This window comes from Mustela nivalis, assembly GCF_964662115.1.
Source record: "Mustela nivalis genome assembly, chromosome: 10".
NCBI lineage: Eukaryota > Metazoa > Chordata > Mammalia > Carnivora > Mustelidae > Mustela > Mustela nivalis.
In genome coordinates this window covers 23,808,830-23,826,344 of record NC_139029.1, presented here as the reverse complement: position 1 = coordinate 23,826,344, position 17,515 = coordinate 23,808,830, and the positions used below count along the sequence as shown (strand labels likewise).

The 17,515-nt window shown below is 51.8% G+C and overlaps 1 protein-coding gene across 16 annotated transcripts in view; it reads right to left on the bottom strand.

Annotated features, from left to right (window-relative positions):
• Positions 1–2,096: 2,096 nt before the first annotated feature.
• ZNF362 (zinc finger protein 362) overlaps positions 2,097–17,515 on the bottom strand; it is a 40,178-nt gene continuing 24,759 nt past the window's right edge. For all 16 annotated transcript variants that reach the window (XM_082687691.1, XM_082687697.1, XM_082687687.1 and 13 more), the window contains 4 exons: positions 17,256–17,480; positions 7,604–7,682; positions 7,297–7,455; positions 2,097–3,898 (listed from right to left, as the gene is read on the bottom strand). In XM_082687691.1, coding sequence (XP_082543817.1) covers positions 3,782–3,898; positions 7,297–7,455; positions 7,604–7,682; positions 17,256–17,480 — 580 coding nt within the window. In that variant the 3' untranslated portion in view covers positions 2,097–3,781. The remainder of the gene's footprint in view (positions 3,899–7,296; positions 7,456–7,603; positions 7,683–17,255; positions 17,481–17,515) is intronic.

Here is a 17,515-nt window from a genome sequence, read left to right as displayed (position 1 = left end):
CTCAGAGTGTGGCTCCTACATGTCAAATTTTCACCTGGCCCTGCTGCCCCACCCTGCCAGGCCAGGTCGGTGGGGGTGGCCACACCCTGAAATTGCCAAACATCATCAGCTGTCTAGTCAGGCTTCACTGATCATAAGGGACTTAGATTAACCAAGGCCACATCAAATAGTAACAGTCATGATTACATTCACTGGTACTTAACGATATACCAGGCACAGTTCTAGGCATTAGACATATATGGATTCATTTAATCCTCACATCCACCCTACAGATTGGTTACTATTATGTCGCTCATCATACATATCAGAAAATCAGGTACAGAGAGGTTACATATGTAACTTGCTCCATGTCACACCATAACTTAAACTCACTGATGTGAGAACAAGCAGGAAATTAAACCTGGCCAGAGGATGGAGAAGGGAAGTCAGGAACTGAGTCCGACACAAGCTCTCCGGCTACTCCCTCCATCTCTGTCTGCTTCTGTCTGCCTCTGTCCTGCTTGTGTCTGGCCAAACACCCATCCCAACCCCTGGACCACACGGTCTTCGCGTTCAGGAGTCCACCATCTCCTGACTTACTCGCAACCATGGACTGGCGAAGCTGGTTGGAGAGCCAGTGGTGTGCTGGTAAGCGTTAAGCAACTGACTCTTCCGGGAATAAGAAAGCCCCCATTTGCAGCCTTTGCCAGTTTCTGTTGCATGAATCCCACCATGGCTGATTTCAAAGTACAACATTCACTGAACGTAGAGTTGGGAAGAGGTATGCCCAGTCCACTCTCATAAACAGTAATTGTCAGTACACACCACCGGCCCCACTAGGTAGCTCTGGTCTAAGGCTCCCGCAGTGGAGTCAGGTGTCCACCGCTGGCCAATCAGTTGTGGCGGGGATCGGGTCATGTGATACAAACATGGCTGCCCTTCACAGCATAGAAGGCCGTGGGAGGTCGATTTCAGAGAAGACAATGAGGCCTGTGAAGTTATCCAAAACAAGTTCCTGGCAACTCCACACCTATTTCCCCCTCCAGATATTAATATGTCTGGTTTCCTTTTGGGGAGATGTACTACAGATTGAGATTTCACCCTCTGTTCCAGACTTAGAAAAAGGGGCTCTAGGTCTCAGCCAATCAAGTACAAACATTCTGGTCACAGTGATTGGTTCGGGGATTGTACGTAAACCAGTCCCAATCACATCTCCTTTAAGGAAGACCCCAGTCAGACTTTTCCTGGGGCTTCTGGGAGAAAGACTGCGAGAAATCGAGCCCGGAGGCTGGAGCTGCTGACTCCACAGGAGCTCGGTGATGAAACCGACTCTGAGAACAAAGGCAAGTGGAGAGCTGGAGACACCACTGGGCCCTGAGGCTGGCCTCACACCCGCACTGTTCTGTTATGTAAGCCAATAAATCCGTGTTTGGATTGGGCTTTCTATCACTTGGAGCCAAGTCTTGACACCCAATGTCTATGAGGGCTCAGGGTGAATTCCTGAAGGTGAGCTCCATGGTGACTCTTGGTAGAATCACTTCTGTCTAAGGATGCCCAGCGGAGGGCCAGCCTTGGTAAACTTTGGGGGAATTAATTCCCACATTTCCCTCTCAGACAATCAAAACACTGACCCACATGGCTAAGCTGTATGCAAAGGGGACTTCTTTATTCCCTCAATCATTGGAATTGCTCCCACAAGTCCGGACACTCATAATGGACCCCCAAAGGTAGGCAGGGTAATGGGATTTGGCTGCCCCTCTGGGAGTGGGAGCTGTGAACCTCACCAGTAGACCCCATCCATCCCAAAAGGCTTCTCAGGATGAGATGAAATTTGTGGGTGAAATGGGTGAAATTTGTGTTCCTGCCACTTAATTGAAACTTGAGCCTCAGCAAAAAACCCCTCTTGGTTTGCTGACACCCCCCCACTGCCCACACACAGTGGGCTATAAGGTAACCAACACCAAGCACTTGGCTCAGCAGCTGGGGTGAGGCTAGCCCACTGTAAGGGGCCATGTCCCTTCCTCCCCAAGTCTGGGGGGCGGGGGAGGGGAGAGGAGCAATGGAAAGGTGCCCCCCAGCCCTGCCCTCGCACAGAGCACGCCACACGCCACTGCCGCCCGGGTGCGGGTACAGTTTATTCTTCACAACAGAGAAATACAAAGAGCAGAGGGTTTGGAATTCCTTTGTTTCTTGCCCCGTTTAGTGTCTTCCCCCACATTCGATTTTTATTTTGCTCCCCACCCCCTTTCTTAAATCTAATGCAAACTTGTTTCCTGAAGCACTGAGGGGCACCTGCCCTTGCCTCCCTGCCACCAAGATGCAGACTGAGAAGCCAACAGACTGTTTTCTCTTTTTTAATAAGGTAACTAGTTCTAAATATGGTGGCCTGGAGGTCCCATAGAAAAAAGCAAATGGGGTGTTAACAGTATGTATAACAGCGTATTTACAGGGTAGTAACATGCGGACAAAAAGCTACAATACTGAGTTATCAGACGACGCAAGTCAAACAAGGGGGCAGAGAACCCCGTGGGGGGAAAAAAAACCCAGGAAACGTTAAACTGGTAAATCAATGGCGAGTTAAGGCTTAAAAAGTGTATAAAAATAACACAGTTAATATTCAAAACGGAACTCCAGATACAGAATATATAGATGAGTTTCTGTCTAGTTTTCTTTTTTTTTTTTTTTTTCCCCGGGGGATGAAGGGGGGCTTCTCCGGGCTCTGTACATAGTTCCTATTTACACGGACACGCATGGCTTTCAGATTGGGGTGTGTCTGTGGGGGCTGAGGGCAGGGTCTGCTCCTGGGACCCTCCTCCCCGAGGATCCCTTCCCTGCTGAGGGGCCTAGGGCCTGGACTGGGGATTCCCCCTCCGTAACAGGGAAGACAAATAACCCCTCCCTGGGCACTGCCCCATCTGGAGGAAATTCTGGAGGGGGGTGGTCCTAAGCCCAGGCCCACTCCCTCCCCACCCCCCTGCCCACAGTCTGGGTTGGTGGGAGAGGTAGCCAATAGGTTTCCTGGCCAGCACCGAGGTAGACTGGGGTGGTCTTCAGGGCAGTGGAGGGCCGGGTCTTACCCAGCCCACCCTCACCCCATTTCCCTGGGCCTGCGCCCAGCCCAGCCCAACGCTGCACCCTTTGGTCCTGCAGATCTCCCGGCCCCTCTCTCATTTTGCCTCCTGAAGCTTGGGCAGCGTTGGGAGCTGCCGCATCCCTCCGCTCAGTAATGCCCAGGGCGTAGCTCGAGAGGTGTGAGTGGGGCACCCAGGGGTGAGTGGCTCACTCCAGCTGCCTCCTGTCCCCTCCCACCTGAGGGTCCCCTTTGCAGTCCAGAAACCCAGGCCTGAGCCTTCTCTCAAGACCTGAGGCTGTGGCAAGAGAAGGTCCCACGTTGCCCTCTGGTTCTCTGTGTCCATCTGTCCGATTCTTTTAATTTCTCGGTCTTAGCAGCACCAACTTCTTGGCCAATAAATATCTTTTTTGTTATTTCCAAAACAAACTTAAAAAAAAAAAACAGTGAAGCAAGTGGAGGGTGGGGAACAAAAAGAAACCCAACAGAGAGGTTCAAAGTGCTCTGAGATCGTCTTTGGATGCCACCAAAACAGTCCAGAATCTTGCAGTTGGCCTGGCCGCCCCCAGAGCTGGACCGGGCAGGGCTTCTGCAGCCCAGGCTTTCTGGAAGGTCAGGAAGGTCATGAGAGAGCTCGGCTGTTCCTGGAGGGCCCCTGGAGGAAGTTGGGGCCTGGTGCTGCCTGGGTCTGTGTCTGCCAGTGGGCAGGGTGGGGCGGCGCCTTGGGTCGGCTCAGATGAGGGAGATTCGCACCGGGATGCCGGGGGACTCCGTCCTCTGGGGCGAGTGGTGGCTCACCAGGTGCTCCACCACCGTGTGTTTGGACATGTGCTTCATCAGGTAGGTCTCCTGTGGGCAGGGGTGAGATTCACAACATATGACCAACCAACCATGGGCAAGACACGCAGGGGAGGCTGCAGTTCCCACAAGTGGCCACTGGAGGGCTCCTTGCTGGGGGAGGGGGCCAGTTCCTGGTGAGCAGTCCCCATGGCTCTAGGGCATCAGATGGGCACTGGGCATGAGTTCTAGTGATGCAGCATCGTCACCCGGTGTGGATGCTGGTACTTTTCCCAGACTCTGAGCCTACTCTGAGCCTGGAAAACTGCCTGGTACCAGGGTCATCCCTCAGTAGTGCCCACCCAGACTTTCCTAGGGCCAAGCCAACAGGCAGTAGTGGGGTATGCAGCAGGGATCAAGCATGGCTGCCCCCTTCTGGTCGGCGCTCCAGCAAGACGGAAGCAGCAGGAGCCCTTGGTCTGAGCTGGCTTCTGCCATCTCTTAGCAGTGGAATCTCAGACATATCATCTCCAGTGTCCAAACTAGTTTCCTCCTCCTGAAGACACAACCTTTAAGGGTTGCTTTGGTGGACAGAGCTCCCAGCATGCAGTACGGGTTGAGGGGACTTCTCCTTCCCCGGTCTCTACACTGCATTCCGGGTGGTGGTGGGAGTCCCTGCCACTGCAGCAACCCCCCCGCCCCCACAACTTGATGCTCCCTAGAGAAGCAGCTGGACCTGATGGGACTAGTGACTTTCGGAAGCATAAATGGGGCATGCTCAGCTCATCCCTTGAGTGGCCCCACAGGCTCTGCTAAGTCTGACCTGAGGCACCTACGGCTGGGTGGGTGAGGTGACCCAAAGGCTCACCTGCAGGCCCAGAGGCCCTCACACTTAGCTGGGAGGAGGCAGAGCACCCAGGGAGCCACTACTCGCCCCCCAGGCCCCAGGCTCAAATGTCACTTTGCTCAGAATCTGGTACAGGAAGCCCTCAAACGTGGCGGCAATGTGCTATCAACACCAGAGAGAAGCCATCAGCAATGTCCAAAGCAGGAAACCACTTGTCAATGAATACTTTGCAAAGGACAGAAAGGCCTGAGTCGGGGTACAGGGTGTGGGGATCAACAGATTAAGAGATATACTGATTGGGTGCAAGGTAGGGCTCTTATTTGCATCTTGATTACAAAATCAAATTGTAAGTAAATTAAATTCTGGCCTTCCGGAAACAAAAATGTGAATGCCGACTGGGGATTTGATGATATCAAGGACTTAACGGTGAGTTGTAAAGATATTGTGGGTATGTTCAAAAAGAGGAGTCTTTGTATTTAGAGACACAGTGAACATTTTCAGATAAACACTATAATGTCTATTTTACCTCAAAAAATAGGGATATGGGTGAGGCAAGACTGGTTGATGGTTCTGGGGGCTAATGGGAACATGAAGGTTTGCTACTCTAAAATAAATTAAAGTAGCTGAAAATTCAGTCCATTAAAGTTTTTGTTTTGTTTTGTTTGTTTTGTTTTAAATAAAAGGTACCTTGGGATGCCTAGCTGGCTCAGTCAGTGGAGCCTGTGACTCTTGATCATGGGGTCATAAGTTCAAGCCCCACCCTGGGCATGGACCCTACTTTAAAAGATAAGTCAACTTACTTTAATTAAAAACAAAAATAAATTTAAAATAAAGGTAAGTATGCTTGTTCTAGAGAGTCCAGTCAGGCCCAGTTCAGGATGGGGCCTAGGGACACCCCCTACCCCCAGAGTTCAGACGGACTCCATCTAGAGCTACAGCCTGTAAATGCCAGCAGCCTGTAAATGGCGTTAGCGGACATTTATTGGACACAGACTGGGCCGGCCAACAGCCCTGTGAAGTAAGAACAGTTACCTCGAGGCAGGTGTGAGGACGTGGATGTGGAGAACTTGAGGCCAACACCAACCAAAGGTCAGCCAGCTGAGTGGGGCTCCTAGGTCTCTGTGGTGCCCCACCTCGCCCCTTGGGGCCCTTTCCCCGCAGGTTCTGCCCTCTTTCACCTCTCCTCTGCCCTTTGAACTCCAGGGAAGGAGCAGTGTGAGGAACCCAGCACCCAGCAAACTGCAGGCCAGGCTAGCACCTAACATACTCCTAACACCCCAGGTGTGGCCCCTGCCTGTCAGTGACCTTTCAAAATACCCTCCCAGGCAGTCCCCGTCCCCCAGTGTCTTCCACTCCACCTGGCACATATCTAAACTCACTAACAGGGCCCACCACAGCCTCGTGTGACCTAATTTCCTTTCAGTTCCTGGAACGCGCCATGTTTGTTCCACCTCAGGGTCTTTGCATTCACCTTTCCCTGCTTGGAGGGTTCTTACCCTCCTTACCCTTCAGGGCTCCAATGAAATGTGACCCCCTCAGCCAGCCTACCCAGACCAGTGTCCCCTTCCCAAATCCATTCCAGCCTCCCTTCTGCTTCGTTAACCTGTCGTCCTTCAGACCGGTGGTTCTCCACCAGAGGCAGCTGACCCCTGTCCCAGGACATCTGGCAACTTCTGGAGGCACTTTGGGTTGTGAGAGCTTGGCGAGGGGCTTGCTGGGGAGCAGGGGCCAAGGACGTTGCTAACATCCTACAACTCACCGGACAGCCCCCCAGCAGAAAGCGACCCTGCCCACAGGTTACCATGCACTGAGGCTGACAGACTCCTCAGGGCTGTTACCACAACCTATCATTTTGTGTTTATTTGGTGGTTACTTGTTTAATATCTGTTTCCAACAATAGTCTCCAACCTCCCTGGGGACACAGAATGAGTCTGTTGGATTCATCCCCATGCCCAAGCGCCTGGCACAAATGTTCACTAAACACTGAGTGAATAAATAATGGCGTTAGCGGACATTTATTGGACACAGACTGGGCCGGCAAACAGCCCTGTGAGGTAAGAATAGTTACCTCGTCCACTTCACAGATAGGAAACAGGCTCAGTGATCCTGTGTGGGTTTACCTGGGGCTCTGCTAACCAGGATATTTCATTAACTGAACACATACACCCCAGTGACGGGCCAAGCTCCTCTCATGGGTGCTGAAAGGCCTCTGTTCGGGGAAATTCCCACCCAGGACAGGGGGCTGGATGAGGTGATCTACTGTTCAGGCCTTTCCTGAGGTGAGGTGGATCCAGGCCGGGCCACTGTGCCTCCTTGTGGCCACAATGGGGGTTGCAGCTTCCCCAGTGGCGAGGCCCCTCCCCCTCCTGGCTCTGGAGAGTAGGGTTCCTGGCCCCCCACCACTGCCTTGAGTGTTCCGGGGACCTGGAGGAAACCACGCCTGGGAAAGCCAGGCTAAAGGCCCAGGCGGCTAGCAGCTCGGCCCAGGGCAGCCAAAAACAGAGCTGGGAAGCCGAAGTCCTGGCTCGGCCACTCATTGTGATCTGGTGGAGTCCCGTCCCCTCTGTGGGCCTCAGTTTCCCTGCCTGGTAAGTGGGGAGAATCAGGGACCCCAGGCACTCACCGAGGTGTAGGCCCGCCCGCACATGCTGCAGCAGTAGGCCTTGGCGTGCTTGATGGCGTGGGCCGAGAGGTGGATCTGCAGGGAGGCGGAGTCTGAGTAGGCCCGGTAGCAGTTGGGACACTTGTAGGGCTTGTCCTTGTTGTGCTGGCGCTGGTGAGACTGTGGGGAGCACAGTGGGGGGTCAGGAGCTAGGCCCCCTGGAGTGGGGAAGGGGGACTGCCCAGTCCCACCCCCTTCTGCTGCTCCCTATGGGAGGGGGTGGGCGGCTGAGCATCTGCAGGTAAGAGGCAAGCGGATGGGCACTCACCTGGAGGTTGGAGAGCTGAGTGAAAGCCTTTTCGCAGCCAGGATGTGGGCACTTGTAGGGTCTGTCGCCTGTGTGGATTCTGCAATGGGAAACCCAGTGAGGCACAGTCCCTGACCGATAACCTGTCCAGCTCCAGCCCCCAAGGCCTTGGAGGGCCTGCACTGTATATCCAGTCCCCAAGCCTCCCAGTCTCCCCTCCCCACACTCTCCAGAGAGCACCAGGCAAGAGCTGCCACTTCTCCTTCGACCTCTGGTCTCCCAGTCTGCCAGTGTGTGACCAGAGCCCTCCTGCTCCCCACAGGTCCCTGCCGAACCCAACCCACCACCTGCACCCACTCAGACACCCCGCCCAACCCTCCAGCTAAATAGCGGCCACTTGCTCTGACCACTCTGCTCCCTCCTCTTCTTCAAAACCCACCTGCAGACCACTGTTGCCAAGAACACAAACCCACAGCTTTGCCAGGAACTTCCCCGTCCACTCTGCCTCCTCCCCCCAGAAGGAAGCCTCCCTCTCTCTCTCTCTCTGGTGCCCAGTTTCTGCCTCGTGCCCTGTCTCCACATCAGAGACATGTCTGTGTAATGGCAACCTGGTCACTCCAGCTACTGAGAGAATGCGGGACGGGGAGGCCCTGCAGTTCAGCCCCTCTGTCCCCTCCCACTCCTGGGTTCTCTCATCCTGGCTCCACCATCTATCTACTAGCTCAGTGACCATGGGTGGGTGGGTGGGGGGAAATCACTGAGCCTCAGTTTGCCCATCTGCAAAATGGGCATCAGAATATGCTCTCACTTCACTTGTGAAGCTAATGTTAGGTAATACACGCTAAGGGGCTTCGCGGAGTGTTGGCACAAAGTCGGCACTCACGAAACACCTGCGACGTTTATCCCACAGGGCACCCGTGTGCCAGGCACCACGCTTGGCACTTGGAATGAACAACACAGACAAAACCATTGCCTCGTGGAAACAAACAACAAACACGAACCGAGTAAATCCCATGCAGAATGTCCTAAGTGCAGTGAGAAGAAAAATATAAGGTGGGGTGGGGCACGAATACCCTGGGCGGAAAGGTATGTGCAATTTTAAACAGGGTGGTTAGGGCGGTCCTCCCTGAGAGGGTGACTCCAGAGTGACGACTTCAGGGCCGATGGCTGTATTTTCTGTTCAGGTCTGTGGTGTGGCTCATGCTCGTCTGACAGGCCAGGTGAGGACAGACGGAGCTGGGCCCAGATGAGGTGCCCACGTCGGGGAGCCCCGTCCTCCACGCAAGCCCCCCACCTTCGGCCTGCGCTTGTCTTCCGTCACCTGTTCTGGCAAATCCTCTCTGCCAAGCAGGGGTGCAGCGGAAGGCTGGCTAGCCTGAACCTTGTTGGTCTCCTTTGCCTCTGAGGATCGGGTGGAGGGAGAAGCCGGCCCCGGCCACTCAGTTTCGGTTCCTTCCCCTAACGCCCTGGCTCACCCCGCTGACTGGGCTGCTCTGCCCGACAACACACTCCTCAAACAAACTAAGGTCCCTGGAACAGCAGACCTCCTGCAGGACAGGCTGGAATAAAGACCCCTCCCCACCACCAGGAAGTCACTGGCTGCCGGTTATGAACACGGGTAGAGTCCAGATTCCCGAGTGTGTCATTCAAGGCCCTTCGCCAGGGGCTCTGGGCTCCCCTCCCTGCTCCTCCGCACCCTCCATCCTGCTCGGAGATCCATTTCTCATCGGGCAACCCTGCCTGACTGATGATCTTGCCCGCCACAGCTGGGCCCCCACTGCACCCTGGGCAGGGGAGGCTGCCCCACCTGTCTCCTCTACCAGCCGGGGAGCCGAGGGCAAGCCCAGGGCCCAGGCTCAGGTGCAAGGCCAGGGCCCGGCCACAGGCTGCTCTGACACCTGCCAAGGGGAGCTGGGCTGGCCTGGCGTTGAGAGCCCGTATTCTACCCGCACGTTTCTGGGGACATCACCCCAGCCACAGCACCCTGTCTCTACAACACAGGACCTTCACGGCCATTTGGAGTGACTCCGCCTGAGGCCACAACCCCCTCCATTTCATTCCATTCTCATTCCCCTCCGGGGCTGGGGAATTCATTCAGCTGAGGTTGGGTACCAGGGGAGATTGAGGGACCCCCAGACATGCACTGATTTTGCTTTAAACCCCCCCAGTACCCACTGGGCCTCTCCCCTGCCACCCTCAGCCCCCGTCCCTGTTGGCCTCCCTGCAAGCTCTGCTAGCTTCCAAGCTCCTTCCTTGACCCAGGCTATTCCCTCTTCCAGGCACACTTTTCCCTCAGTGAACACCCAGCAAAAACCCACACTCCTGTTCTCAGCATAAAAGCCCCTTGATTGGGCAGCCTTTCCTGACCCCCTGGACCAGGCCTGGCCCTTGCAGGCCCTCTCAAGCCCCTAAGCAGGGATACTGATTGTGTCCCCATCTGATCCCTGTTTCCTGGGCTGCCTCCTGAGAGCAGGTGCTCCCCGGGTCCCGTTCACCATCATCACGCCAGGGCCCGGCGTGGCCAAAGAGGACCCAATACAGAGTCGCGGACTGAATGAAGGAAAGAGTTCTTTCTCTGTGAGGTCAGTCGTCTGCTCAATGTAACCAACGCGCTCCACACCGCACAAGCATTTGTTGACTGTCTGACCGAGCACCCTCCAAAGGACTCTAGGTCCTTCCTCAGGGACCAGCCAAGCCCTCCTGAATGGGAAACTGCCCTTCGGCCTCATCCAGTCCAAGTGTCATGGCTCCCTGGCCTCCTCCCTAGACTCCCAGCCTCAGCCTCTCCCCTCCTGGCCTCCACCACAGCAGCAGCACGGGGATCTGACCTTGCCAGGACCCTGCCTGGCAACCTCCACGGTCTCTCCCTTTTCCAGGACAGAGTCCAAACCCTGTGCCCCGGCATTCAAGGCCTTGGTTTCTAAAGCCTCCCCCTCCACCACTGCTCTCCCCGACATGGCATCCTTCCAACTTCCCCACAATGGGCATGCCTCCCCCAGGACGCCTCCGAGCCTTTGCTCATGCTGCTGTCCCTGTCCCTAGGGAGGGCTATGGACCCTTCAACGCATGACCCAGATGGTCCTCCCCTACGGCCCCCACGTACTTCACTCTTTCACAGAAGTTTCCATACCCACCAGCCTCCCAGGTCACAGTGGGGTTCCTCTGGGCCAGAGCCTACCTGTGACCACCGATCCGCCCTTGTGTGTGCCCCCCAGCACTGGGCTGGCTCCGAAGGGGCATCAGGGCCTGCCAGCTGGGTGAATGGGGGGCTGGGCTGCATGCTCCCAGTGAAACAGCCCCAAAGCCCTTCTGTCCCTGAGCTGCAAGTTAGGACCAAGCCCTCAATTCCCACATCAGAGTCCTGTCCCTGCAGAGCATCTTCTCAGCAGGGGAGCGCCCAGCCCAGGCTCCCAAAAGTGCAGTGAAGGGGAGCTCACCACGGACCCCAGGGAACACAGGAAAGCCAAGTTGAAATTGGGGCCCCTGGACTACCCCAGAGACTTGCCCTACAATGCCCAGCACCCTTGCCCAGCCAAGCTTCTCCTGTAGCCTGACCGCCGCAGCCCCTTCCTCCCTCTGAGGCGCAGGCTCCTGGGGGGTCTGGGTTCGAACCTCACTTCCACCTCCTTTTTGTGGAGTGACCTTGGGAAAGTGACTCAGCCTCCCTGAGCCCAGTTCCCTCAGCCCAAAAACAGAGATAAGGATCGAAAGGACTGGAAGGATTCAGTGACCTATTCTAAAGATTTCTAAGATATTTTCATAGTGATAGCTTTTTAATACATTCCTTTCTAATTAAGACAACTGATGAAAATCAACAAAGAATTTATTCAATGTTTACATAAAATCACTGAAGATTCCTTAGTTCTCATCTGTTCTTTCATTTTGCAGGTAATAAACAGCACCCCAGGGGGACTGACCTCAGGCGCACTGTGCTTGTTAACTCACACAAGGGCAGGTTCGGTAACAACCTTCCTCAAGATGACCCCCACCCTGTGGCATTTTTCAGATTGGCTGTCTCTTATTTAAAAACACAAAGTCACATTCGTGTGGGCAGACTCTATGGGGTACGGAATCACCTCCTGCAAGGCCAGGTGCCGAGGAGCCTTTGACAAGGACTGGTGGTTGTTAGGAGTTTATTACCACGACTGTCATCGGACTTGAGGAAGCCAAACGACACCTCCCTGCGCCATCGGCATCGGGCCACATGTACACAACGTACATGTCACAGAGCCAAGAGAAGAAAAGCAAACGTGAGAAACAGTCTGCAGCCTGAGTAAGCAAATCCAGCCACCCGAGCCGAACTCTAGCTCTGTAACCCGCTGACAAACCGGCGCCATCCCTGCCATGCCCTCGTGTCGCGACACTGCAGAGCTGTGATCTCACACGTGTGCTAACGGCTGCCGTATGTGGGACATGTGCTGTTTTCGCACGACCACCAGTCTCACTACAGAGGTCTGCTCGCTTCCTTTTGAAACACATGGGGTCTTTATTATTTACCAAGCCAACCCTGAACTCTGGACTTCTGGAACACTTTGCCCATCCCCCACTTTTCTTTACTTGCTGTGTCTTCCTTTCCCAGAAGGAGGTCCCAGCAGGAGCTCCAGCTCCTCTGAACAACGTTACCCCAAAAATGCTCCCAGGCCCGTCTTTCTCAACAACCAGAGTAATCTTGCACAACCCGTTTCTATGTCCATTTCTATTACAAGACCAGGGCTGGGTCAGCCTTGGACATGACCTTCTTTTATTCCCGTCATTACTGGCAGTCACCTTTGGATGATGGATTTGACTGGTTCTCCATGGAGGAGCGAAAAGCAGGAAGGAGTCTCCGTGGAATGGGCTAAAAAAGGAACTTGGAATCTGGTTGCTTCTTTATGCTTGGCTTTTTCTGTTTGTTTGTCTAATGGATTCTGGGGCTTCTGGGCATTTGGGACACCCACCTCTTTGTCACTGGGTTAGGACACATTGGTTTAATTATAGGTGCCCCTGTCTACTGACTAGTAATTTGTCTCTAATGTTAACAGGACCCTCTTACGTGGCTTGTTTGGTTTCCCACTATTACGCACTCAAATCACTCAGGGGGGAAAAAAAAGTGTGTCCTAAAGAACAAAGAGCAAAACCCTGGATCAGGAAACATTGGCAAAATACCCTCCTTCATGAGCCTGTTAAATTTTTATTGCTGTTCTGGTCATGGTTTTGATTAATATTTTAGAACTAAAGTTTACTTCTGGAAAAAAAAAAAAGATTATTTTTTTCCTAAGATTTTATTTATTTGTGTGAGAGAGAGAGCACAGACAGGGGGAGGGGCAGAGGGAGAAGCAGACTCCCCAGAGAGCAAGAAGCCCGACACAGGGCTCGATCCCAGGACCCTGGGATCATGACCCAAGGTGAAGGCAGACACTTAATCAACTGAGCCACCCAGGTGCCCCAAAACTAGGATTCTTCATACTTATCACTACTTGCTACCGTGTTTATTTTCTACCAGACCGATGCTCAGATCTCGCCTAGGCTATCAACTTTGTGCCCTTAACCTTCTCAAACCCAGGCCCCACATCAGAATAATAAAGTTATCAAAGTATCTTTTACACCCAAACGCTCTTGGATTTTCTAGATGGCCACCATTGCTTTATAAGAAGAGTGATGCTCCAAATAACCGAGCCTTTTGTATTTTCTGTATTTCTAATTAGGAAAAACACTAGAATGAGAGCTGTCCTATGAAGATACAAGTTTAAGAACATTGGCAATCAAAAGAAGAGACACTCAGAGGAGGGCCTGGGTGGCTCAGTCCGTTAAGTGTCCAACTCTTGATCTTGGCTCGGGTCATCATCTCAAGGTTGTGAGACCGAGCCCCACGTCAGGCTCCAAGCTGGGCATGGAGTAGGGTGTGGGATTTTCTCTCTTCCTCTCTCTCTGCCCCTCTCCTGCCCTCCCTCTCTTAAAAAAAAAAAAAAAAGAAGAGATAACTCAATCTCCGTGTATTCATTTATATTTTATGTGTACATATATATACACAGAAAACATATTTATATTACATATGATTATATGTAATTTATATACAAATATATAGTATATCATATACAATTATATATGCTATATAATATATGTTATTTGTGTACCTTTTTAAAAAAATTCTTTTTTTTTAAGATTTTTTTTTTAAGATTTTATTATTTAATTGACTGAGAGAGAGAGACAGCTAGAGAGGGAACACAAGCAGGGGGAGTGGGAGAGGGAGAAGCAGGCATCCCGCTGAGCACGGAGCCTGATGTGGGGCTTGTTCCCTCATGGTGCCCCTAAAAAATATTTCATTTATTCGTCAGAGAAAAAGAAAGAACACAAGCAGGGGAGAGGAGTGACAGGCAGAGGGAGAAGCAGGCTCCCTGCTGAGCAAGGAGACCCTATGGGACTCAATCCTAAGACAGTGGGATCATGAGCTGAGCTGAAAGCAAACACTTAACCAACTGAGCCACCTAGCGGTCCCAATTTGTGCACTTTTTTAAAGTGAAGACCAAAAAACCCAGTAATTTATTTTCATGTACAATAAAAATCAAAAAGAAATGTCCTTAAAAAAGTGTTTTCTACATTTAACTATACTTCTCAATTAGCGATAGTCCTAACATATGCTTTATGAGATAATTAAAGAGCAAAGATGGGTCAATATCCTTGCTACCCAAAATATGTTCCTAATCTGAAAAAATGGATCATGCATTCTATCTTAATAGAAGCTTGCTGCCCAAAATATGTTCCTAATCTGAAAGAATGGATCATGCATTCTATCTTAATAGAGGACTCCATTCTCCTCCATTCTGACATTGATTGTTACAATAAATGTTTATTGTTACAATAAAGGGACCAGTCATTCCAGCTAATCTGCAGTTCCCAGTCCCACCTGCCTAGAGGCCTCTCCTTCCGGTCAGAAGTGGAGTCTTCTGAAGAAGACATCAAGAGATTATGGCCTCAGTAGAGGGCTGTAGCACACACACTTGGCTCTCTAGGCTCCAGAGAACAGATGAATGGGCACAGCCTCCAGCCACGCTGATACCATCGCCTTGACCAGACACTGCCCGAGGCCAAGGCAGGATCAGAGTCTGCAGTCCAGAAGCAGACAACCTGGCAAAGCAGATGGACCACCCAAGATCAGCAGGACGGGTACTATGACTTCGAGCTGAATGAAAGTGATTTAAGTGGGGTTCATTCCTATTTCCGAAAGGCGATACGAGAAGACCCTTTTCTTCTTTGATCTATACCTCTAACCCTTGATTTAGGAGGTTATATTTGAACCAGGAATAAAATATTCCTTCAGTGGTGCCTTTTTAACTAATCCTTCAGAATTCTGGGGGAGGAGGGAAACCATAAAAATTTAACATTAGATATAAACTCATGACTTATCAAGGAAATTTTAAAATAATAGTTCTACTGGGGCGCCTGGACGGCTCAATCAGATAAATGTCCAACTCTTTGATTTCGGCTCAGGCCATGATCTTGGGGTCGTGGGCCCCACCTCAGGCTGTGCGCTCAGCGACGAGTCTGCTTGTCTGCTTGAGGATTCTTTCCCCCTCTGCCCCTCCCTCCCCTGCCTCCATACTCTTTCCCTCTCTCTAAAATAAATCAATAAATCTCTAAAAAAAATAATAATAAAATAAAATAACAGTTCTGTTGAAAACAGCATGTTATAGGCCCCAAACTATAAAACTGCTCAGAATAATTGCCCACAGTGTCTTCCCTGGGACCACTTTCTCTTCATGGCCATTAGTTCGGTATGCAAGGTCAGTAAGAATCTATCCTCCTTCCCAACAGAATATAATTGGGTAAATCAAATTTGTAACCATGACCGTGCCAGAAATGTCACATTTAATGACAAATTTCATTATAGTAGGCATGACAAGCCTGAGAGTAAAACACATGGACCGTCCTTCCCATGTGGGATGTGGCCTCCCCGGGAAGCTGCCCAGGATCTGCTTCCTGGCTTGCGGATTCCCATCCAGCATTTAAGGTTACAGAAAAAGTTACTCCTATCAGCCCAAAACACTGACAAACGGGGATTCTGCAAAAGGAAGTCACCCCTATCGTTACCGGCTGTACAGGCACTACCCGACAAGGCTGACGAGCATGGTTCGAGGTTTCTGATCTTAGATAATACCCTGAGAAATTTTTTCACACCCACCGATTCAAATAATGACCCAGAGGTTCCACGAAGCCTCCTGACAGAAGTTAGCTCTAAAGCCTTGGCATCATATGCTCTGATCTTAACAGCCATACACCCAGCGAGACTTTGCTTATTAATCATCACCTCGTTACAATGGCCTATGTCCAGAAAACTGACCAAACTTTTAAAAAAATCAAAGTAATGACAAACATGAGAAAATTACCAGGACAAACCACTGTGGTCCAATCCTTATGCCTTAGGAGGCACAGGAGCAGCAGGAACGGACAGAGGCCTCGTCCTGCTGGCACTCCCCCGTTGCTATCTTACTACCAATCCTACACAGTACACGTCCAAGTCCAAGAACTAGACCAACAAGGCGTTTCTGAGCCCCGTGATAAAGCCTACAAAGACAGCGGACATAGCCGAATAAATCACAACAGTAACGACAATTTTAAAAAACGCTAAAAGCAAAAATGAGGGTCTGTCTCGCATCAGAGCCCCAAAGAGAGAAAACTTGATCACTTCCTTCAAGTTACAAGCTCTGTAGCAAAACCTACTGCACCCCTGACTTTCCCAAACTGGTACTGGCCAACACACAGCAACGCCTGCAGATATACATGATCGTCGTTGGGGGCGGGGGCAGGGAGGGCTGTGTTCCTTCCCCTCTGAGGAGCTGAACTACAGTAATCGTGGTAACCTTTGGTTTGCTTCTTTAAATACCTGTGGTATTTTTATTTGGCAAGTGGCGAGTCAGCCTTTCTGATGTCTATACTCCCCTGCAAAAATCTGTCTTTTGTTAAAGCATTTGTGTTTCTGAATCTCTCTTTCACGCACTCCACTAGATAGAATGCCTATTCTATAGGGATTTTTGAAAAAACAGGGATTTTTGTGTTTTGTTCATTGCTGTGTTCCCAGCACCTAGAACCATGCCTGTCTTGGAGCAGAGGCTCTGTAAATATTTGTTAAACGGATGAATCATATGTTCTATAAAAGACAGTTTTACTTATGCCACAGATATCCCACAAACGCCCAGATGCTTATTACATGCCACACGCTGGGGATATGGGGCCAAGCCCTCGTCTTCAAGAGCTCCCAATATATTTTAGGTGGCAGACAGAGAATGTGACACATACAAGGCAGCCTGCCACTGATCTGATGGGGACGCACGGGGCCTGTGGGCCCCAGGAGGACTTCCGGGAGGAAGCTGAAAGGAGAGATGGCTAGGAGAGGGCCAGAGAAACAAGATAAAGAAGAGGGAGAGTGTTTTAGGCAAAGGACACAGCAGATGAGAAATGGGGGGAAGGGTGGCACAGTAGTGACAGCAGAGGCCAGTGAGGTCTACAAAGGTCATATCATCAAAGGCCTCAAATGCCAAGTAAAGGAGTTTGGTCTTGACTGCCGGGGCAGTGGGTACCTAGAGCAAGCAGGTCCTCGCCCCTCCCACACCAGGTCCATGCACCCAGCACATGAGCCGAGACTGACTGCCAGGGGCAAGGGGGTTGGTGGGAGGGCAGCAGCAGGCAGGCCCCTTACCTGGTGTGCTGCTGGAGGTGGGAGAGCTGTCGGAAGGACTTATCACAGTAGGAGCAGTGGTAGGGCTTCACGCCCAGGTGAATGCGCAAGTGCTGGGCCAGGTAGGAGGCGTTGGCAAAGGACTTGGAGCAGTGCGGGCACTTGTGGGGCTTGGCCTCGGTGTGCGACTTGGAGTGAATCTGCATCTCAGACTTGGTGAAAAAGGTCAGCGGGCACACCTTACACCTGCGGGGCAAGAGGCACTTTCACACCTGGGAAGA